The sequence below is a fragment of the Amblyraja radiata genome, chromosome 25 (genome assembly GCF_010909765.2).
Source record: "Amblyraja radiata isolate CabotCenter1 chromosome 25, sAmbRad1.1.pri, whole genome shotgun sequence".
Lineage (NCBI taxonomy): Eukaryota > Metazoa > Chordata > Chondrichthyes > Rajiformes > Rajidae > Amblyraja > Amblyraja radiata.
In genome coordinates this window covers 31,253,035-31,277,568 of record NC_045980.1, presented here as the reverse complement: position 1 = coordinate 31,277,568, position 24,534 = coordinate 31,253,035, and the positions used below count along the sequence as shown (strand labels likewise).

Below are 24,534 nucleotides of genomic sequence, written 5' to 3'. Positions count from 1 at the left end.
CTGTGGACTCCAAACTGGAGCCTCGAACATCCATTACACAGGTTGCTCAATATACATATTTGAATGGAAGATACAGAGTGCTGGAGTAACTCAGCGGGTCAGGCACCATTTCAGGAGGATATTGGTAGGCGATGCTTCTGGTGGGAACACTTCTCGAGGGTCCTGACACGATGAGCTACTACAGCATCTGCAGTTCCATGTTTCTGAATATTTAATTGATCTCATGTTTCTCTTAATATTCTATTTAGGGCAGGCAAGTTCAGATAAAGGTGAAATAGTTGGGAAGCTTGCTGCAAAAATGGCTGACCTGGCATGGGTGTTTGCAGTAAGAGAAGGGTTCCGAATCTTCGATTCAATTCCTGTTGGAAATCCAGGGCCTCCAGTGAGAAAGTACTCCACGTGGAACCGGCAGAGGACATCGCCAGCAACATTCTTGTCTCCTTCTTTGCTTGATGTTAATCACCACAGACCTTTGGTGTCAGTTCCTAAAGGACATTTGATCATCTCACCTGAGGGACTACCTACGCGGGTGAAAGACTTGTACCACAGACTGACTGTCTTCATGGATAAACATGTCTATCCCCATGAGAAGGAACTTGCTGACTATCACAGATCTGATCGTCGATGGATCCCAAATCCTAGAATAGAGGAATTGAAGGTGTGTTCAACTGTGTTGAAGAATTTGTTCATAAGTTTGCATGCCATAGCAGAATTAAGCCGTTCGGCCCATCCGCCATTCCGCCATTCAATCTTGGCTGATCTATCTTTCCCTCTCACCCCCATCCTTCGGCATTCTCCCCATAACCTTTGACACCCTTACTAATCAAGAACCTGCCAATCTTTTTTAAATTACCCACCGACTTTGTCTGGTGTTATTGCACTGTACAGTTCCAAACAGAGACAACGTTCTGATATGCCATACCAGGCCAACGGATCCACATTCTAAATGATTGGTCCTAAAAGATGTCGGCCAAACGTAGGCAAATGGGACTAACTAAATAGGGCATCTTGGTCGGCATGGACAAGATGGGCCAAATAGCCTCTTTCCATGCTGTATGACTGTATCTGAACCAAGTTTTAAGGAAGAATCCTGGGAGCTGGCCCTTCAGCCCACTCAGTCCTGGATCCCTGGAAGTCCTGGTAAAATATGGAACAGAAAGATATTAAAAATGATATTCTGAATTTTTGGAACGAGGCATCATTTTAAGATATGTTTGCTATCTGATGTCGTTTTTTTTTTAGATTTTTGAACATGTACATAGGAGATAAAAAGTTGATGGAGGTCATGAGGGGTGTGGAGATGGCTAAACATTTGACAAATTACAATTGGAAATGCTTTAGATTTGATGTTTGTGTCTTGTGTATGATGTATTGAGGAAGGATTAGGAGACATCAAGTCTGGAGGTGAATTTTATGCGTTTATGAGGAAGGGGAAATTAAGCAAAGCATCATAGAATGGGGATTTCATTAGACTGAGGTTTAAAGATGTCTGGAAACTGCTTGATTTAAGGTCATAAGTCACAGGAGCAGAATTAGGTCATTCGGCCCATCAAGTCTACTCTGCCATTCAATCACGACTGATCTATCTCTCCTTCCTAACCCCATTCTCCTGCCTTATCCCCATAACCCCTGACCCCTAAAACATCCTGAGACAGCTCAAGCAGGTTATCAGAGAATGTTGTGGGTTTTGGTTGTGTGAAGTAGTAGAAAGCAGTATGCTGACAAGAAAATGTTTAGCAAAAATGTTTTCTGATGCTGTCTAATAAGTAAAGATTTTTATTTTGCATTATCAGAATGAAGCCAAAGCAAGTGGTCTCTGGAACTTGTTTCTACCCCTGGAGACTGATCCTGAGGCTAAATATGGAGCTGGGCTGAAAAATCTGGAATATGCTTTTTTCTGTGAGGTTATGGGGAGATCTCTGTTTGCACCAGAGGTATTACTGTTTCATTTGTATCTTTGTGGTAAAGAGTGCACTCATGTTTCTGATGTAGTGAACTGACCTTTATTCACACGAGTCTGCTAATATTTTTATAACGAATTCTGTTGAACAGATTTTTAACAGTTCTGCACCAGATACAGGGAATATGGAGATGCTGGTGAAATATGGAACAGAAGCACAGAATCAGCAATGGCTTCTGCCATTATTGGAGGGGAAAATCCGGTCGTGCTTTGCTATGACTGAACCGCAGGTATGAAAGATATTCTGATCTTTGTTGCTCTGCTCATAACCAAAATTGTTAGAGAAGCCCAAAATGCCTCAGAATGTGTATACTTGTAACCCATTGACAGTCATTGCCATTATCTGAGTGCTCTTGATCTGATATATTCTCTTTGCTTGTTAAAAGGAATCCATAACAAGAATACAATCAGATATAAATGTATTGGAATCAGTTGGTGGGTATTGAGGTATGTGAAGACCTCAAGAGTTAATTGAACATGCTTTCAATGGGATGATACATTAAGATGATGAACAGAGCTTTATGGGGAGAAGGCAGGAGAATGGGGTTGAGAGGAAAAGGTGGATCAGCCATTATAGAATGGGGGAGTAGACTTGATGGGACAAAAGGCCTAATTCTGCTCCTATAACTTATGAACATTGAGTCAATGCTGGCTCTCAGAACATTCTTTTCAATATACTTATTTCCAGGTAAGATGTCCATCAACTTGCCCCCGATTCTCTTATCACCTACTTTTCAGAAGGGGCAATTTGCAGTCGCCACTTAACCCACCAGCAATTCCTTGAGATGCGGGACAAAACAAGAGCATCTCAAAGAAGTGAAACAAAGGTTGGCAGAGAAACAACGTGCAAATTCCACTCGGAATTCTCCCCAGTATTTTCCCCTGATTACCTTAACCTTGTCTCCGCTGGTTAAAACCATTCTCACCATCTGCTTGGTCAAAACGACTTTTGTTGGTCAGGATTCCAGCAACACAACAGTGTCAGTACATCTCTGTCAAGAGAAGAATGACCATCTTGGTGACATATTCAAAATGCTGGTGTTTTGGGAACTATTTCCCTGTAAGGATCCACAATGGGTGGGGCATCACAGTGGTGCAGCGGTAGAGTTGCTGCCTCACAGCACCAGAGACCCGGGTTCGATCCTGAACAGAGGTCTGTTCAGAATTTCTACGTTTTACCTGTGACTGAGTGCGTTTTCTCTGCATGCACCGGTTTCCTCCCATACTTCTATTTTTATTAAAATAGACTGCATTGTAATTTTATTTATTTTTTGCGTTAAAAGACTCAGTTGCTTGTTCATATTCAAGATCTTGATAATCATCTTGCCAGAGGTTTATTTGCAGAGGTTTCAGATTCCTTCTCTTGAATCATGCAGGTTGCCTCTTCCGATGCCACAAACATTGAAGCCTCAATTGTTGAGGAGGGCAACTTCTATATTCTCAATGGCCACAAGTGGTGGACATCGGGTAAGGAAAATGCACAATGTGATAAAATGGGAAAGAGTGGGATGGTTCCCTCTCAAACCACTACTGTAGGAGATGTGTGCTTGGAGATAACCAAGTAAAGATTGAAATTAGGAGGACATTCCCAGCGATGCAGTTGATTCTGGTGTGGATGATGTCGAATTAAGCTGTGTTAGAGTTTTTTCTTGTTTGTTGGTTTGCATGGATCATCTAGAAATTGTCGTACAAGTCTCGTATTTATATTGGATTTTAAAATAGGACACGTCCAAATGATCAGTTGCTAATTTGGGCGGCACAGTAGTGCAGGGTTACATTTGCTGCTCTACAGTGCCAGAGACCCAGGTTCGATCCTGAGTACGCGTGCAGTCTGTACTGAGTTTGCACGTTCTCTCTGTGACCACATGGGTTTTTTTCTCCGGTTGGTCCTGTTTCCTCCCACATTCCAAAGATGTGCAGGTTTGTAGGTTAATTGGCTTCTGTAAGTTGTCTCTAGAGTGTAGGATGGAACTGGTGTATGGGGTGTTGATCGCTGCGGGCATGGTTGTTTCAACACTATCTCTAAACTAAACTAAACCCATTCATCCCTCTGCCAGTGATTGTGAATTCAATTATATTTTCTCATGCCCAATACTTTGCATTTTTAGTTCTCACTGAAAATGTTTCTCCAAATGAATAATGATGTCAATAATTAATGCATTCTTTCTTTCATTGACTGCCAAATTAATAATGCTTCATCTGTTACTTTCCCTATCTTCCCAACTTTTATCAAAGTCCAGCAGTTTTACATTTTGTAATAATGTTGCTGCTCTTCTCTGTAGTCTTTCTTATTTATAATCTCTATATGTTTTTGTCATTAGCCCAAGTTGAACTCGTGCTCGGACTAACTAAATTATAAAAAGTGAAAACTGAGTGGTAGCTGTGTGGAATGAGCTTCCAGTGGAAGTGGTGGAGGCAGGTTCGATTTTATCATTTAAAAATAAATTGGATAGGTATATGGACGGGAAATGAATGGAGGGTTATGGTCTGAGTGCAGGTAGATGGGACTAGGGGAGAATAAGTGTTCGGCACGGACTAGAAGGGCCAAGATGGCCTGTTTCTGTGCTGTAATTGTTATATGGTTATATGAGATAATTAGATATTGTCATGCATGTCCTATTTCTGAAATTTATCATTTTAGAGGAAATGTCATAAATGTATTTTTTATATACTGTACATTCTACTCTAGGTCTCCCATTTTCTTATTTCGGTGCACTTTGAATTTCTATTTTATATCTGTTAGCCTCCATGGCATGTTATTATAATTGTTTACATTTTGTACAAAAAGGTTCTAATTAATTGTTTTTAATTTATTTTTTTACTTTTTTTAAGCCTACATTATATCCCCTTGTCTTAGAAAATTCAATGTTTAGTTTAGAGATACAGCATAGAAACAGGTCCTTTGGCTCACCGAGTCCACACCTACCATCGATCATCCATTCACACGTCTATGTTATCCCACATTTGCATCCTACACACCAGCAACAATTTACACTCGCCAATTAACCTACAAACCTGTACGTCTTTGGAATGCGAGAGGAAACCAGAGCCGAGGAAAACCCACGCGGTCGCAGGGAGAACGTACAAACTCCGCACAGACAGCTCCAGTAGTCAGGATCGAACCCGGTCTCTGGTGCTGTAAGGCAAATTTTTGAGATACCTTTTCTTTGCCTTGCATGAAATCTGTAGCAAAAATAGACACAAAGTCCTGGAGTCACTCAGCGGGTCAGGCAGCTTCTCTGCAGAAAATAGATAGGTTATGTTTTGGGTCGGTACACTTCTTCAGACTGGTAATGCATCCAACAAAAGCTTTTCACTGTACCTCAGTACACGTGACAATAAACTAAACTAATTTGTCGCGTTCATTTCTATTTTTCAACCGTAGACCTCAAGTTTTACTGATCTTTCCTTGTAGAGCATGTAATCAGACCTACAATAAAATTCTCAGGGTATTAAAACTGAATTATTATGATTATCTATTAGCATAATTATGCTACACAATCTATCAGTGATACTTACAAACATCGTGAATTTACCGTCCTTGCAGTGATAGCCATTGTTCCTCTGTGTATCTTAACAGGTGCGATGGACCCTCGCTGTAAACTCTGTGTATTTATGGGGAAGACTGATCCACAAGCTAGTAAACACAAACAGCAGTCCATGGTCCTGGTTTCAATGGATACTCCAGGGATTAAAGTTATCCGACCCTTATCTGTTTATGGAATGGAAGATCCTCCAGGTAAGGCAAGGTGTTATTGGAGATTCATCTTAGGTTAATTTAGATAACTGTGGAACTGGTTGAACAACTAGGGGTCTTTAAAACCTTTTGACCAAGCAGATGGGGAGTAAGGTCTATTAAGCAGAAAACAATGGGGTGAATTATTTGTACACAGTGAATTATTATGATGTGGGTTGTTCCATTTCAAAGAAGGTTCTTCAGCAACTTCTTCAATTTTTTAACACATAACAGAAAGAAATTAGGAAAAAAAATGTAGTAGGGTCATGGGACTAATTGGGGGTTCTTTTAATCAGAATAAGCAAGTTGGGCCAAATCACCACTTCCTACACTGTGGTTGATAAGCACATGAGCAGACTCGATGGGCTGAATGGCCTAATTCTGCTCCAATGACTTGTGAACGTAAGCCAAGTTTTTGGCCTGAATAGAGAATTGGGAAAAATAACAAATATGCAGTTGTAAGACAATAAGACAGTTGTCAAAATGAGGTAAAAAGAGGGGTAGATCCAATTATGATTGATTAGTTTCGAGATAGTGTGGAAACAGGCCTGTCGGCCCACTGAGTCCGCGCCGACCAGCAATCCCCGTACGTTCGCACTATCCTACACACGAGGGACAATTTACAATCTTCTCCAAAGCCAATTAACCTACAAAACTATGTCTTGGGAGTGTAGGAAGAAACCAGAGCACCAGAAGAAAACCCACGCGGTCACGGGAAGAACGTACAGATAGCGCCCGTAGTCAGGATCGAACCTGGGTCTCAGTCGCTGTAAGGCAACAACTCTACTAGTGCGCCACCGTGCTGCCTATATTTGATGATAAAAGCTAATTTGTTGTTTTGCTCCAGGTGGTCATAGTGAACTTATATTTGAAAATGTACGAGTGCCAAAAGAGAACATTCTTCTGGGGCCCGGCCGAGGCTTTGAAATCGCCCAAGGTAGACTGGGACCAGGAAGAATACATCACTGTATGCGACTCATCGGCAATGCTGATCGGGCGTTGGAACTGATGAAGGAGAGGGTGAGTGTCTGACAGAAAGAAATTGACCTTTAATATATCTTCAGTCAGACCTAGACCAGGGATTGTTGTTTATGCAGACCTGTTTTATGTACAAACCAAAAACCCATGTTACTTGTTGCAATTGGTTGTATTCTGAAATGCTTCATGGTGTGGTGTTTAGAGATGTCTTAACAATATCAAACAATTTATAAATGATATTTTTTTTGTGTTAGTATGTCATGCTGCAGTAGTATCTAAGTCCTTATGTACAGTGATATTTGTACTGGACTATATAGAAAAATGAATTACACTGTACACTGCATGTGACAAATAAAGTCCCATTGGAACCATTACACATAACACCACTAAGGTATTCCATTCAATAGCTGCAACTGCTCGGTGTATCGGCCTAATCTCTTTGCTGGTACTGTCTAATTCTGCAAAACTGGAATGCAGTTATGTAGGGATGATTGTTAACTTGTTTTCTAACTTCCCACTGTCTGTACGTAGGTAAAGACAAGAGTGGCTTTTGGAAAGTCATTAGCTGATCAGGGCACGATCAAGGCTGACATTGCCAACTCCCTGGTTGAGATTGAGCAAGCACGGTTGCTGGTGCTCAAAGCTGCCCATCTGATGGATACTGTGGGAAACAAGGTAAAGACTCACTGAGCATGATCTATTTGTACCTCCGATTTAAAAATTGGCAACATTTTACATTTCTTATACTCATTCCCTCTCACCTTAAACCTATGTCCTCTGGTTCTTGATTGCCCTACTCTGGGTAAAAGACTTGTTGCATTCACCCTATCAATTCATGTGCTCTACAAACCAGTCGCCCAATCAAGCTACATTGTAAGCATTGTAATTCACTAGAATGAAAGAAGTGCCAGCTGTTCACTTCGTTTGAACTCTTGGCACTTGTACATTGATGTCCTTGATGCCACTTAATCCCTCTTACGACTTGAATTTGTATGAATAAATAATCCATGTCACGTCAGACTATAGTGCATTGAATCTCGGGGGGCTGGTTATTCCTGGGATACAAACATTGGTGTAATATTTGTTTGGTTTATAATGTCCACCTAGAATTAGCAGTATTATCCTAACGAAACATGCATTAGACTATGTGAGGACAGTCTAATTAGCAGATGCCAAAGGAGGTCTGACCATCTAGTAATGCTTTAAGTTGTACATCTCTCCCACCATTCTCAAATAACATGTGGTAGATGGAATGAGCTGCTGGAGGAAATAGTTCTTCTTCCTCGTGTCCGGCCATCTTCGATATCACGTCTTTCCGGTCGGTCAGTGACGGTTGACGGTCGGTGGTTGCAGAATTGGCTACTTCAGTCAGTCACTGTGGTACAGTTGCTGTCGTCAGCATTGCCCGGGATGCGCCACGTGGAGGCTTCTGCTTGCATCCCAGGAATTAGTTGAGGCAGGTACAATAACAAAAGGTAGGACCACTGTAGATGGGGCATCTTGGTCAGCATGGGCAAGTTGGGGCGAAGGGCCTGTTTCTGTGGCATGACAGTGACACATCCTCCAACTTATCATGGGCCCACACCACCAATGTGATACGATTAAAGCTTAATCACCAATAATAACAGGTCATTATTAAGAGAACAAATATTTGTTATTGTTGCTTCTTAATGGATTATGGATGAAGTATTGGTGCATTATCAACCAGGGTAGTTTTCTGCTTTACTAATAGCTTTGTATATTGCAGCTAATATTCTCACTTGTTTATACTTAATACAATAGTTTATGAATTTTGTTTTTAACAATGCAGGAAGCAGCTTCTGCGATCTCAATGATTAAATTGGTGACACCAAGCATGGCGTTGCGTGTTATTGACCGTGCCATCCAGGTGAGTGTAGCTTGTGTGTAAATAAAGAATGAATTGTGTTTCCATTCTTTCATTCAAGCTGTAGCACTATTGAATCTAAGCCAAGGGTATCCACAATGATTTTCCTTTTTGTTTCTACCTGGGTTATTGTCAATGTTTTCCCTGCTGAAATGCCTGTGTAAACCATAGGTTAGAAATAATTCTTGATGAAATCTCATTGCTTATATCAAATTATAAAGTTATCAAACCCAACATCAAATATAAACTAGTGCATCCTCGGGGCACTTATACATAAAAGGTGGCAAATCAATGTTTTAAAGGTCATCATGCCTATAACACGATCTGTAAGAGTTTGGAAAACCTTAATCTCCTACATAAAACTAGCCTGGTAGGGAATTTTTTCCCTCCTTTGTCTAAAGTATCAGAAGTTTGTGGTGGACCAACCTTGGCACTTCCTCAGAAGCATAGGGGAAAACATTAACATTGAAGCTTTAATTACGAAACCTCAGGCAATGTCGAAGTTGAAGATTTGCATTTCAGGTTTCCATTCTAGGATCATACTTGATTGATGCAGAGATGCCATCATAAAGCTGAGCCTCTCATCTATCTGTGAAATTCAGATTTCCTAGTTTAGTTTAGAGATACAGAGTGAAAACATGCCCTTTGACCCACCAAGTCCACATCAACCATTGATCGCCTGAACACTAGTTCAACGCTAGATCACTTTTGCATCCTCCACGCTGAGAGCAAATTTACAGAAGCCAATTAACCTACACACCCACACATCTTTAGAATATGGGAGGAAACTGGAGCATGCAGAGGAAAGTTACGCAAACTCAGTACAGACAGCACCCGTAGTCGGGATCGACCCCAGGTCTCTAGCACTGCAAGGCAGCAACTCCACCGCTGCCCCACGGTGCTGCCAATTGTGGTTATTGAGTGAGTTGTTGGGTAGCATCTTTTAACGTTAGAGTATTTCCATATTGAGAGGTGTGAGGTGTGAGGTGTGAGGAGAGAGAAAGCCATACGGCACCATAGAACCAGGTTTGATCCTGACTATGGGTGCTGTCCATACGGAATATGTACGTTCTCCCTGTGACTACCTGTGTTTATTCCGGGTCCTCCAGTTTCCTTTCACATGCCAAAGACGTGGGTTTGTAGATGAATTGGCTTTGGTAAAATTGACTATAGTGTATAGGATAGTGGTTGTGTATGGAGATTGCTGGTTAGCGTGGACCCGGTGGGTCAAAGGGTTTGTTTCCATGCTGTATCCCTAAAGTCTAAAATCATCCAACACTTGTGTTTGCCAACTCTTTATTTCTTTACTTTTCAGGCATTTGGAGCAGCTGGCCTCAGTGAAGACTACCCTTTAGCTCAGTTTTTTGGAATGGCACGCTCGTTGCGACTTGCTGATGGTCCAGATGAGGTTCATAGGAATTTTGTTGCCAAGCTTGAATTGAAACAAATAGGCTCCACAAAGAACAGCTGATTACTGGGGATGAACAGAACAATTGCTTGTGTGTTTTTTAAGCCTATACATTTCTTAAATAAAATTACAATCATGTCTGTGAAATACTTTGGATTATCAATAACACGAATTGTCTTTGTATTTTTACACAATCCTGCAATACTTTATTCTTTCATAGAGCAATTCAACATGGACTCTTTTAGCAGTGCTGGCTCGAAGGGCCGAATGGCCTACTCCTGCACCTATTGTCTATTGAAACAGTTCCTTCGGCCCAACTTGCCCAGATCGATCAAGATGTCCCATCTACACTAGTCCCACCTGCCCGTGTTTGGCCCATATCCCTCTAAACCTTTCCAATCCATGTATCTGTCTAAATGTTGCTATTGCATCTGCCTCAACTACCTCCTCTGGCAGCTCGTTCCATAAACCCACCATCCCCTGTGTGGAAAAGGTTGCCCCTCTGGGTTCTATTAAATCTTTCCCCTGTCACCTTATAGCTATGGTTTTTGATTCCCCTATTCTGGGTAAAAGACTCGGTGCATCAATCCTCTCTATTCCTTTCATCAAATTTAGGTAAGAAAAATCTACGTAGATTGTTACTGTTTTTTCACCCTGCCGTGAGGAAGCTACTTTGTGACACGGAGTATCAAGATGATGGTTCAGCAAAGTTACTGACGGGTAAAGTATGAGCTGGTTGCAATTTGCCTAGTTGATTTGATGAGATTGCTGTATCATTGGTTGAATGAGAGCAAGTGAGGGATAAGTAAGATTGAGGAATATAGGACAAACACTGGCAATCGGAATTACCTTCGATGGAGAATCTTGGTCGACATAGACGAATTGGGCCGAAGGGCCTGCTTTCCATGTTTCATGACTCACTATTTTTTCTCCAATGTTTAAGAAACATGGATAGGACAGGTTTAGAAGGAAATGGGCCAAAAGCAGGCGGGTGGGGCTAGTGTAGATGGGACATGTTGGTCGTTGTGGGCAAGTTGAGCCGAAGGGCCTGTTTCCACATTGTATCACTCTATGACTGTGTCCACCATAAAGTCATCCAAAATCCGTATATCTTTTTAGAAAGATTAAAACATAATTATTAAAATATTTGCTATTTTCAGTGCATCTCATTGTGTCACGATTTGTTCTTGTCTCCAAGGCATTAATGGCTTGCGTTTCATGTGCACTTCTTACCATGGTAGGCACACAAAGGAGCAAGGAATGAAAGGTAGCAAAATATCTTTAGAAGTAAATAATTTTAGGTCTCGACACAAGTTTTCATTTAGAGTAGCGCAGCTGATAGACCTGCTGCCTCACAGAGCTAGAAACCCAGTTCGATTTTGGGCGGTGTCTGTGGAGTTTGCACGTCCTCCGGGTGCTTCGTGGTGTTGCCCATCACTATCCCTCCTCCCTCAACTCTGTCCAGGGACCCCGATAGCCCTTTCAGGTTATGTGGAGGTTCATTTGCACCTCCTCCAACCTCATCTGCTGTACCCGCTGTTCTCCTATAGGCGAGACCATCGCCGACTGGCTGATCATTTCGCTGAACACCATTGCTCAGTCCGCCTTGGCCTACACAATCTCACGGTTGCCAAAAACTTTAACTCTCTCACCCTTTCCCATACTAACCAGGCCACGCACAAGTTGGAGGAACAAAACCTCTTATTCCGCTTGGCCAGCTTTCAACCTAGCGGTATGAAATTGATTTCTCTAACTTCAAAGAACCTCGGCCTTCCCTCCTTCCCTTCCCAACCCTAATTGTCCTAAAAATTTCACTCATTAGTTCCACTCCTTATCACCATCTCCAAAGCCAACAATGGACCATTGTGGGCTCCACGTTTCCCTGATCTTTGCTGGTTTTGATACCTCCTTTTGCATACCTTTCATTCATTTGTTCTCTGTACCTCTTCATATTTCTAGTTTCCTTCTCCCCTGACTCTCAGTCTGAAGAAGGGTCTCGACCCGAAACATTACCTATTCCATGTTCTCCAGAGATGCTGCCTGCCTGGTCCACTGAGTTAAACTCCAGCATTTTGTGTCTATCTTCAATGGAAGTGGAGGTTAATTGACTACAACTCCCAACGTGCCTTGCCGGTTTTTGCCGGAAGTTGTGTGACGCACGCAGACGTTAATACCCCGGTGGCCCGGATGTCAGGCCTTTTTAGAGTGAAAGGTAAGAATGGCGGCGTTTGTCGTGAAGCGAGAGGGTTGGATATCGGGCTCCATCCGTGCTGGGGGGGACTTGTTAACATCAAATGATGCACGAAAAGCACGTCCCGGGGTATCATCGGTCGGGATCAGCCGCTATTTGTGGTGGATGCCGATTTAAGTTGCCGTTTGTGCGGCGTTTTGTTGGGGGAGTTCGGCGGGACCAGAGGAGAGGCGGCGTAATGCCGGCTCTGGGCTTTGACACTGAGCTGGAAAGCGGCACGGACACGGTGGATGCCGAGTCACCGTTATATATAACAGAGAGGAGAGTAGATGTAGCCAGGGCCGACAGTCTACATTGGGTTAGTTGTTGGAGCTACAACTGAGCTTCGGCCTGGCCTTCCTGTTAATTCTCCCACAGGGTTAACTAGAACATAACTGTCCCAGGTCCTTTATCCCTTATTATATTTTAATAGCCATGGAACCAGTTTATCCAACTGACTTGTCCATAAATACATTTTGCTGCTTCTTCGATTCTGAAACACTAGGTTCAGTTTCTATACTGAATAATCAATGGTTATTGCCCATCATTGGTTAATCCCACTACTGGCCACATCTTCCCATCTCCAAGCCTTTCTGCTTTCCGCATAGACCGTTCCCTCTGCAACTTCCGGGTCAACTCGTCCCTTCCCACCCAAACCACCACCTCCCCAGGTACTTTCCTCTGCAAACGCAGGAGATGCAACACCTGTCCCTTTACCTTGTCCCCTCGACTCCATCCAAGGACCCCAACAGTCTTTCCAGATGAGGCAGAGGTTCACTTGCATCTCATCTGCTGTTCCAGGTGTCAACTTCTGTGCATCGGCAAGACCAAGCGTTTCGCTGAACACCTCCGCTCAATCCGCCTTAACCTACCTGATCTCCCGGTTGCTAAGCACATCAACTCCCCCTCCCATTCCGACCTTTCTGTCCTGGGCCTCCTCCATTGTCAGAGTGAGGCCCAGTGCAAATTGGAGGAACAGCACCTCGTATTTCGCTTGGTTAGCTTACACCCAAGCGGTATGAACATTGACCTCTAACTTCAAATAACGCTTGCTTTCCCTCTCTCTCCATCCCCCCTCCTTCCAGTTTTCCCACCAGTCTTACTGTCTCCGACTACATTCTATCTCTGTCCCACCCACTCCCCTCACGGGCCTCGACCCGAAATGTCGCCCATTCCTTCTCTCCATTGATGCTGCCCGTCCTGCTGAGTTACTCCAGCATTTTGTGTCTACCTTCGATTTAAACCAGCATCTGCAGTTCCTTCCTACAAATCAATGGGTATTGACGTTTTTTCTCCATTTGGCAAATAATATTGTCACTTGCTCATTGTATGAATATTATCTGCTTATTGGGTGATTTCACGAAAGGTCACTGAGTCATAGGTCTTCACGCACGGAGCCGCAAAATCCAACTGGGGTACAAACGTCACTTCCAGTACATGTTATTAATGCTAGAAACGTGTATTTTCAAACCTGTTAAAAACCGCGAAAACGGTTAGTTTTTGCGCTATAAATAACTGTGCCAGTCGGGGTGACCGTGAGACACAGCTATCCTACTTTAGAGTTCCAAAGATTAAGAAAAATCGCGTTTGCTCACTGCATTTCATCAAAACTAAGGCATTATTGATGTTTTGATGAAATGCAGTGAGCAAACGCGATAATTCCCGATATTTTCTATCTTTATATCTGCACGGCCAACAACTTCCGCTGTTATTTTCCCTTCAGCTCTTTCTTCTCTTTACCTTCATTTTTCTTAATCTTTGGAACTCTAAAGTAGGATAGCTGTGTCTCACGGCCACCCCGACTGGCACAATTATTTATAGCGCAAAAACTAACCGTTTTCGCGGTTTTTAACAGGTTTGAAAGTACGCGTTTCTAGCATTAATAACATGTTTAATGTTATTTCACTTTCTCATCCACACCCTCTACATTGAGGGGCAATTTACCAAGGCTAATTAACCTTTAACCAAACTAGCACGGCTTTGTGATGTGGGAGGAAACCCATGTGATCACAGAGAAAACATTCAAACTCCACGCAGGCAGCACCTGAGGTGTGGATTGTACCCGGGTCTCTGGTGCTGTGAGGTAGCTCTACTTGCTGCATCAATGTGTCATCCTTGTGACGATGTGTGGGACTTAAGATGTGAGCAGAGCAGTGACAGTCCTTGACAATCCAGAGCAGAAAGTTGCATTTTACTTCATTGTTGACTCATGGCAAACCAGTCCATTTAAATTTTCTGTTATTTCAGATATTATTTGAAATCATATCCAGCAGTAAATGTGTAGGAAAGAATTGTAGATGCTGTTTAAATCGAAGGTAGGCACAAAATGCTGGAGTATCTCTGAGGGTCAGGCAGCATCTCTGGAGAGAAGGAAAAGGTGACATTTAGGGTCTGAAGAAGGGTCTCAACCTGAAACGTCACCCATTCCTTCTCTCCAGAGATGCTGCCTGTCCCGCTGTGTTACTCCAGCATTTTGTGTCCAGCAGTAAATTGTTTATTCAATTGTGGACGGTGTTGTAATGTGTTTAATTTTAGATGTCTAAGGTTTTTATCTGTAGAAGTGTCTTGACCCGAAACGTTGCCCATTTCCTTCGCTCCATAGATGCTGCCTAACCCTCTGAGTTTCTCCAGCATTTTTGTCTACCTAGGGTCTTTTATCATGTTGGTATTATTTTAACAAATTGGGCTGCAATTTGCATGTAGTAACCTAATTTCCCAGCATTGCCTTGGTCTGGTTGATTTACCAGTGGGATGGCAGCCTACGTCACTTTTGTCTCATTTCATGCACTTGCGCACCTGTACTAAAACCCAATATCGTTTTGGCAGATGGCAGGGGAAACAAAGGAACAGGTAGCGGCGGAGAAGAAAGAACCAATGGCAGAAGAAAAAAAGGAAGCAAAGAAAGGACAGCACCATTGCAGCCGCAACCCAGTGCTGGCCCGGGGCATTGGCAGATATTCCCGCTCTGCCATGTTTGCCAGAAGAGCCATGTACAAGCGCAAATATTATGCTCCTGAAACCAAGGTGAGCAGAAGGATCTGAAGGCACTCTGGAAGTTTGTTTTACAGTGTCATCTACAATCTAGTATGTTTTTTTAGGCACCCAAAAGATATTGTGTGTAAATTATTGCTGTAACTGGTTTTAAGCATCCAATTCTGTACACCTGTTTTTCTTTGCATCTTTTGTGACTAAAATTAAAGTCCTGTCTCATTCCTTTTTCAGATTGAGAAGAAGCTGAAGGAAAAGAAGCCCTTTAGCGTCACCAAGCCTGTTGGTGGAGACAAGAATGGCGGTAGCCGCGTTGTCAAAATCCGCAAGATGGTAACAAAACCCTTTTCTGTTTTGAGATTTGCAAACAAATCTGTTCCACTATGCCAAAGTATGATTTAAAAAATCCTACTTTGGCACAGTGGAACAGGAGGGCCATCACTTTGTTCATTTTGTTTCAAGTCATATTAAGTTGAGACTGTTGTATGAAACTTTGTTTTATTTTGCAGCACGCTTGGTGATTTTCTCTCCCCTAAGGGAGATGTGGTAATAGCTAGTATTAGGATTGCCCAATTTCCATAAGACATGGGAACAGAATTGGGCCATTTGTCCCCAGGTCTGCTCTACCATTTGATCACGGCTTATCTATTCTTCACCATGCACCCCATCCTCGTGCCTTTTCCCCATAACCTTTATCGTCCATACCAATTAAGAACCCATCCATCTCCGTTTAAAAAATACTGAATGCCTTGGCCCCCACAGCCGTCTTTGGCAATGAATTCCACAGATTCACCGCCTCTGGCAAGATAATTCCTGCTCATCTCCATTCTAAAGATTTGTCTTTTAATTCTGAAGCTGTGCCCTCTGGTCCTAGACTCTCCCATGACTGGAACATCCTCTCCACCGAGGCCTTTCATTATTTGAGTTAATATGTCTTGGAGTTCTGATTTAAAATGGCTAATTATGAAGTGTTGTGGAACAAAATGATGTTAGCAGCAACCTTCAAACTGCCATTTTCACATTGAGATTTCAAGTTTTGCAATAATTTGGCTTCAATTCACAGCCTCTTACCTTTACTTATCCCCCCCCCCCCCCCATCCCCAAGCTCTGACAATGGTTTTGCACATTTCACATGATAAGGGGCATGGGCTCTTGTTACTCCTTGTTACTTCACAATCCCTGTGGGCTGATGTAGGTCTCTGGGCAGCTAGAATAAAGCTTGGGTGCAATTTTATTATATTATATTTTGTTAACATACATTATGTGGGACATAAGTGTACTGTGCAGTCACCTATAATTCTGTATGTTTGCCTTGTATCTTTCAGCCACGTTATTACCCCACTGAAGATGTTCCCCGTAAAAGGCTCAGCCATGGTAACAAACCTTTCAGCCAGCATAAAAGACGCCTGCGGAAAACCATCACCCCAGGAACAATCCTTATCTTGCTGACCGGTCGTCACAGGTGCAAGGTAGAGGCTGTGGATTTACCATTCAATTGTAGTAATTGTAGTCTCGGTGGGAGTGTGAAACACTAGAGTGAGAGATGTGTAGGAAATACTGGGTTTTGTGGGCAAGTGAAAGCTTTTTTCCATTTGGCATCGGGGGTCATTTTCAAATTTCATTGGTGGTCAATGATTTTCATAGAGACTTTTATTTTCACTTTGCAGCGTGTGGTTTTCCTGAAGCAGCTCGATAGCGGTCTGTTGCTGGTCTCAGGTAAATACAATTTCTTCCACAGCATTATCACCTTCATTTCTTCTGCTGGGGCAATTGATATTACTCCTGGCATGTTTTCCATGCACTCATTCATAATTACAACTTCTTTGCAAACATATGATGGGCTGACTCGCCTGATTCTGCTCCTCTCATACAAAAATGGTAATTTGGACGGAAATTCATGAGTCTATAAACTAATTTTGCCTTTAAAGGCCATTGTCACAATGGTATGTATTTTTGTTACAAAAGTGGTGCAAAAAGACAAATGCATCCAATTAAACTTCCCACTACCTATCCTGACCTCTACTTTCGTGTGTCAGACTGACTTATTGAAATTCTTTAATATAAAACATACTATAACAGCATTGGGACATATTGCAATAAAAACATGTGAATTATTCAATGGGGCTAACATTAAACTTTACTTTTTATGTTTCTTTTCCAGATTATTTGTGTTGATTGAGATGGTTACTGTTTTGTTTTTGCCATAGGCCCCCTGGTTCTAAACCGTGTCCCACTGCGAAGGGTTCACCAGAAATTTGTCATTGCGACAACTACAAAGATTGATGTGTCCACCGTGAAACTTCCCAAGCACCTGACTGACTCCTACTTCAAGAGGAAGAGGCTGCGCCGGCCCAAACACCAAGAAGGCGAGATCTTTGACACTGAGAAAGAGGTAACATTGCGCTATATTAAGATGCTCCAGCTCTAGAGTCATAACACATGATGGTTGTTACTTGAGTCGCCAAAATGGCCTCTCTTTTCTCCTGGTATTCCAATTTTTCCCTGGTGGAGACAATAGGTTGGCCTTTGCTCCTGCCCTGTGCATGGTACCTCAATTTTCCCCTTCCCTGTACAGTTGGTTGTGGTTAAAGTATCTCTCGTGTGGTGTACACGGTTTGAGGCTTTAACTTGGAGCGTGACCTGAATTCCATTAATCGCATGTTGCCCCTCCCATGAGCCGCAGGGCAGTTTTGTTGGATTCTAGCATCTTACAGAAACTTAGTTTCTGAAACTTTTACCGATACTATTTTGGAATCACAATCCCTTTAATGATTTGAATCCCATTCATTACTGGATTGGGGCAACTAGCATTGCAGAGCAAGCTGGAGAATGGGTGGCCATGCGACAGTGCAGGTCACGTCACTTTTTGGTTTATATGAGTTGTATCTTCAGGTAAATTACTTGTAGAAAGGGGTCATATTATGGGGGGAAATCTAGAATTGTAGAAATCAAAGTGGGATGATTTATCCCCTCCCTCTACCTCTTCCTGATACCTCTTTATGATTCATGCTGTTGCCGTAGCTGTTTAGAAAGCGGTTTTAAAGAAACACAGCAGAGGCTGAGAATCTGAAACCTCTTGTGTTGGATATAACGAAGGCTAGAGGGCATGATTGTATTGCAATCAATCCTGCTCTTGTTATTGTCTCAATTACAAATGGGAGCTTTCTGCTAAGAGTCGATTTTCTTTTTTTCCATTTTTCTGCTGTCTTTCAATCCCTTGTGGCATTCTAGACTGAACTTTTAATGTCTAAAGGTTTGACCAACAGTATAGATTGTGGGTGGGGGTAGTATATTTACATGATGCCATTTACTGTTTGGGACTAGTCACTCGATTGACAACTAATGAAGTTCTTTCTTGAAGTGTAGTTGCTGTTGTGACAGGACACGCTGCAAACAGCAATCTGGTCATAGCTGGATAGTTTATGTCAATGACGTCAATTGAAAGGTGAATTTTGACCAGACTCTGGCAACAATATGCTTACTCTTCAAACTGGTCCCTTGGGATCTTGTACGCCCCTGAGGGGGATAAAACAAGACTTGATTTCAACATCACATTTTTCGGAATTGTATTGTGTCATCAGTGGCACCTTGTGTCCCAGCATGTGCTTTAATTTTACTCCAGAGACAAGACACAGATGTCTAGAAGTCCTGACATCCAGGTGCAGTCTGCCAAAGGAAGTCATAAATTGAACAAATTGTTAGGCAGAGCATCTATCCTCAATTTCTTGGACTAGTAAGACCCCATAGTACTGAAGAAGTGAAATCTGGCAAAATAAGGCATCATTTGAAAGAAACTTGCCCGCTCTTTCCTAGACCAGGAAGACCCCATGGCACTATGTTATTAATTATTTGTGACACATTCGGGTGTCCTGTGGTTAATACTATTTTCCACTTTTTTTGCTTTGAAAAAAATCCAGTGATAAACATTGTTGTATGTGGTGGTTAGTGGCTGTCGTATTTATTGTGTGTCAACATCTTTACGTGCTAATTGAGTAGAATTTTGGACCTTGTGCTTTTTTGTGAAGTGGGAAGTTTTTTTTATTTAGATGGATTACAGTTTTACATAGATACATAGAAAATAGGTGCAGGAGTAGGCCATTCGGCCCTTCGAGCCTGCACCGCCATTCAATATGATCATGGCTGATCATCCAACTCAGTATCCCGTACCTGCCTTCTCTCCATACCCCATTTATTATTCTGTGCTTTGGATTAGAAGGTTAAAGTCATTGTTTTTGTAATTACTCAAGTCAACTACTGCATATGATTCCTACTGAGTGTGCAGGTGCAAGTTCCACTCTGGAAAAAGTTGACCAATGATTTACTACAATTTTTTCCTTGCAGTAGTTGTCTTAACCCATTCAGTGGTCTTTCCCACGAGAGATGCTGTAATAGTGTTGACAAACAGCAATGAAACAAAGATTTATCCCAAGGTTTGTAAAAGAATGATTTGAATTTGTGATAAAGTTTTAGTGTGATGTTTGATGGTGGAAGATTGCTTCTCAGACTGGAAGCCTGTGACTGGTGTGCCTTGGGGTTCAGTGCTGGGCCCGTTACTGTTTGTCATCTTCAATGATTTAGGTGAGAAGGTATAGGGCAAGATTAGCAAGTTTGCTGATGATACAGAAGTTAGTGGTTTTGCAGATGGTGAAGATGGTTGTGAAAGATTGCAACAGGATCTGGATCGATTGGCCAGGTGGGTGGAGGAATGGTTGATGGAATTTCATGCAGAAAAGTGTGAGGTGTTGCATTTTGGGACGTGAACAAGGGCAGGACCTACACAGTAAATGGTAGGCCTCTGGGTAGTGTTGTAGTGCAGAGAAATCAAGGAGTACAGGTGCATGGTTCCTTGAAGGTCGAGTGGCAGGCAGATAAGGTGGTCAAAAAAGCTTTTGGCACTTTGGTCTTCATCGGTCAGAGTATAGAAGTTGGGAGGTCATGTTGTAGTTGTGTAAGACGTTGGTGAGACTGCATTTAGAATATTGTGTTCAGTTCTGGGCACCATGTTATAGGAAAGATATTGTCAAGCTTGAAAGGGTTCAGAAAAGATTTACGAAGATGTTGCCAGAATGAGAGGGTGTGAGCTATAAGGAGAGGTTGAGTAGGCTGGGTGTCTATTCTATGGAGCGTAGGAGGATGAGGGGAGATCTTATAAAGGTGTACAAAACCATGAGAGGAATAGATCGGGTAGATGTACTGTCTTTTGCCCAGAGTTGGGGAATTGAGAACCAGAGGACATAGGTTCAAGGTGAAGGGGAAAAGATTTAATTGAAATCCAAGGGGTAACTTTCACACAAAGAGTGGTGAGTGTATGGAACAAGCTGCCAGAGGAGGTAGTTGAGGCTGGGATTATCCCATCGTTCAAGAATCAATTAGACAGGTACATGGATAGGGCAGGTTTAGAGACATATGGACCAAGCGTAGGCAAGTGGGACAAGTGTAGCTGAGACATTGTTGGCCAGTCTGGGCAAGTTGGGCCGAAGGGCCTGTTTACACACTGTATCACTCTATAGAATCATAGATCGAAAGTGCGTTTGGAGGTCCTGAGGAACTACATGTCCATTAGCATATTATGGATAAGTTTTAGTGCGTGTTCCACAGTTCTAGCCTTTGATGCTGATTTAAGGAATTTCTAGAATGAAAATTACTGCAAATAAGTATTTTCCCAGTAATGAGCATCAAAAAAAGATTCAATGTTCTGCACCATGATCTTGGGGATACAATTTTCCATTTGTCCCACTGGATCTGGTTAAGGGGCTGTCCCACTTGGGCAACCTAATTGGCGAGTTTAGGAGAGTTTGAAAAAATGTCATGTTGAAGACCTCCTTCGACTATGTAGAAGACCTCCTTCGACTCCTTCAACTATGTTGATGACTAGCTTTGACTAGCTACGACTAACTGGGAAAATTGGACCCCGAATATTGGAGAGTGAAGACGACCTCCTTCGACCTCCCTTTGACTATGATGAAGACTATCTACGACTACCTTCAACTACCCTTGATTACCTACGACTTACATGCCGACCTACTACGGCCTACTCTAAACCTTCGAGTAAAAAAGTATCGATTTTTTTTTTCCATGGCGAACTATTTTTACTCGCGGGCATTTTTCAACATGTTGAAAAATACGCCGTGACCTAGCTGATGTCTCGAGTACGCGGGTACTACTCTCGAGCATGAAGGAGAGTTACAAAGACCTCCTACGACCTTGTGTCGACCATGCTGCGTGTATGAGTCGAGGGCAAACTCGCCAGAACTCGCGGATTAGGTCGCCCAAGTGGGACAGCCTCTTAAGTAAGTAGGATGTACAAAATAGTAAACCTGTTTGATTACCCTATGTCAATACAAGTGCTTAATAATTATAGCTAAGTTTAGTTTAGAGATACAGTGTGGAAACGGCCCTTCTGCCCACCGAGTCTGCACCAACCCGTACATTAGCTCCACTCTACCAACACTAGCAACAATTTACAGAAGCCAATTAACCTAAGCACCTGTAGTCAGGATCGTACCCGGGTCTCTGGCACTGTAAGGCAGCAACTCTACCGCTGTGCCACCCAAAGTGGAATGCACATGACATGAGCCTAAAAATCTATCTGCTGATTATTTCTATGCGAGTACATTGTATACTTTGCTGGGCACACGTTATACTATCTTGCTAAGAGATAAATAATTATAGCATTGCTGCTGGCATTAAATGCACAAATTTAAGTATTGCTCCTGATCCTGTGCATTTTTTTGAAGTGTTCATTTGGTTGCATCACAATTTGGAGCAGAAACAATAATTGCGACTTCTCTGTCTTAGGAAGCTGAAATCTGTAACAGTTGTTTAATGGTCCAACGCACAATTCACATACAACATTACAGCAGTTACCAGATTTGATAATAATTACTGTAGCCTTACTGAGTTTTTTACCTTGCCTCACTATTATCCTTTTCTCTCTTCACAGAAGTATCAGTTAACAGAACAGCGCAAGAAAGACCAGAAGATTGTGGACTGCCAGCTCATGTCTGTTATTAAAAAGGTCCAGCAGCTACGTGGTTACCTCCATTCCACGTTCTATTTGTCTAAGGGGGTTTATCCACACAAATTGGTCTTCTAAGCAAGTCATAAAAGCTGGCATTTATTAAAACTGGTATTCAGTAATTTTACTTGTTTTGTTTCAACTTATTTTATTCAGACTTGATGTTCAGTTTAATTTACAGTTTTTAGAGTTATTCAAGGAATAATTTACTTTTTCACATCATAATCATAAAAAACTAGTTGGAACATAACCGTACAAATTGGGAGCTGGAGTAAGCTACATGATCCTTCAAACATTTAACGTCTTATTGTAACCTCAACTCCACATTCCTATTTACTCATGGCAACCATTCACCGCCTTGCTTACAACAAACATATCTGGGTCTGCCGAAAGTTTCATGGGATCTGCTGTCACTAGCCTATGAGGAAGAGAGTTCCAAAGACTTGCAAATGAGGAGTAAAAATGTTGACTCTCTTCTTTTAACAGGTGATTCCTTACATTGATCTTCTCCCTCAATCTCTGCATCTGCTCCCAAGATGAGGCTTTCCATTCTAGGCACAATCTGCACCTCTTCTCTCCTTATCTCACACTTTTCAAGTTCAAGTTTATTGTCATGTGTCCCTGATAGGACAATGAAACTCTTGCTTTGCTTCAGCACACAGAACATAATAGGCATTGACTACAAAACACATGAATAAATAAACTGATAAAGTGCAAAATGACAGATAATGGGTTATTAATGTTCAGAGTTTTGTCCGAACAAGGTTTAATAGCCTGATGACTATTCCTGAACCTGGTCGTTGCAGTCTTCAGGCTCCTGTACCTTCTACCTGAAGGTAGCAGGGAGATGAGTGTGTGGCCAGGATGGTGTGGGTCTTTGATGATACTGCCAGCCTTTTTGTCTAACCATCTGTTTATCAAAAGATCCTCTCATCTATGTCCGCCTATCACTTGCCCCCACTTCTCTTCCAGCTTTCCTCGCATTACCCCAACTACCCAACCCAAAACGTTACCCATTCATGTTCTCCAGAGATGCTGCCTGGCTTGCTGGTACTTTGTTTCTATGCTTTTTAACTGATATGCCAAGTGAGTGAAGAGTAGAATTTGGAGCAGAAACTAATAGCAGATTCTCAGAGGAAGCCCACATGGTTACAGGTTAAAGGTGCAAACTTGACAAACTACCAGAGGTCTGGATTGAACCCAATATCTCGGGCTGTGAGGCAGCAGCTCTACCAACTGAACTTTACAATATAAGCTGATTTTCTTTGATAAGTATTTTTAAATAAAGGTCTTTCAGGATTGATTCCAATAGTCACTGTTCCCATCTAAATTTAACTGGCCTATCTATTTATATATGTCGTCCATTCCTTTTCTAATAGTGCAGCTTTTAGTAATGTGCTAATTGTCTGGCAATACAAGGGCAGCCCTGGATGTATTGTTCTCAAAAACTGCATAAAGGACACTCACCAAATGATGTAGATGCAAGAAACTACAGGTCAGAATCTTGAGCAAGCACTAAATGTTTCAAGAGAGAGTTAGATTTAGCTCTTAGGGCTAAAGGTATCAAGGGATATTGGGGGGAAAAGCAGGAACGGGGTATTGAATTTAGATAATCAGCCATGATCATATTGAATGGCCTACTGCACCTGTTTTTCTATGTTGGACATTTAAGGAACTACAGGTGCTGGTTTATAATTTATTTTTTTTTAAGTGCTGGAGTAACAACTTGCATGACCAGTTAAACGTTTGCAACATTCTCTGGCAGCATCTGCAGAGGGAATGGAAGATGGGTCCCAACCCAAAGTATCATCAGTCCATCCCCTCCACAGCTGCTGCCTGACCCCTGAATTACTCCAACACTTTGTATTTTGCTGGTGTAGTGATGTGTTTCTCGCCTCCAGCTCTTCAAATCCACGCTACTTTCAGTCTGAAGAAGGGTCTCGACCTAAAACACCATCCATCCTATGGTAACTTACACAAGGGGTCGTGGGTGTGTGGAATAAGGTGCTGGAGGAGGTAGTTGAGGCAGGTACTATGGCAACCTTTAAGAAACATTTAGACTGGTACATGGATAGGATAGGTTTAGATATGGAGCAATTGCAGGCAGGTGGGACTAGTGTAGTTGGGGCACGTTGGTCAATGTGCGCAAATTGAGCCGAAGGGCACGTTTCCTCCCTGAATGACTGCTTTTGTAGTTTCATGATTAGCAGGGGTTATGGGGCGAAGGCAGGAAAATAGCTGTGAATAGATCACCCATATCATGAATGAATGGAGTAGCCTTGATGGGCAGAGCGGCCATCAAGTCTAGCAATCCTGCTCCTGGAAGTTATG

The 24,534-nt window shown here is 42.3% G+C and overlaps 2 protein-coding genes across 3 annotated transcripts in view; both read left to right on the top strand.

The window, feature by feature from the left end:
• Positions 1–10,130, top strand: part of acad10 (acyl-CoA dehydrogenase family member 10) — a 31,384-nt gene extending 21,254 nt beyond the window's left edge. For both annotated transcript variants that reach the window (XM_033043733.1, XM_033043732.1), the window contains exons 13-21: positions 249–658; positions 1,794–1,934; positions 2,053–2,190; positions 3,337–3,427; positions 5,541–5,699; positions 6,544–6,716; positions 7,206–7,349; positions 8,485–8,562; positions 9,875–10,130. In XM_033043733.1, the coding sequence (XP_032899624.1) occupies positions 249–658; positions 1,794–1,934; positions 2,053–2,190; positions 3,337–3,427; positions 5,541–5,699; positions 6,544–6,716; positions 7,206–7,349; positions 8,485–8,562; positions 9,875–10,030 (1,490 nt within the window). In that variant the 3' untranslated portion in view covers positions 10,031–10,130. The remainder of the gene's footprint in view (positions 1–248; positions 659–1,793; positions 1,935–2,052; positions 2,191–3,336; positions 3,428–5,540; positions 5,700–6,543; positions 6,717–7,205; positions 7,350–8,484; positions 8,563–9,874) is intronic.
• Positions 10,131–12,108: 1,978 nt separating this feature from the next.
• rpl6 (ribosomal protein L6) lies at positions 12,109–22,325 on the top strand. Its single transcript, XM_033043731.1, has 7 exons — positions 12,109–12,179; positions 15,024–15,221; positions 15,420–15,518; positions 16,511–16,654; positions 16,853–16,901; positions 17,393–17,577; positions 22,129–22,325. The coding sequence occupies exons 2-7, from the start codon at positions 15,024–15,026 to the stop codon at positions 22,279–22,281; spliced, it is 828 nt and encodes a 275-aa protein (XP_032899622.1). The 5' UTR covers positions 12,109–12,179; the 3' UTR covers positions 22,282–22,325.
• Positions 22,326–24,534: the final 2,209 nt, after the last annotated feature.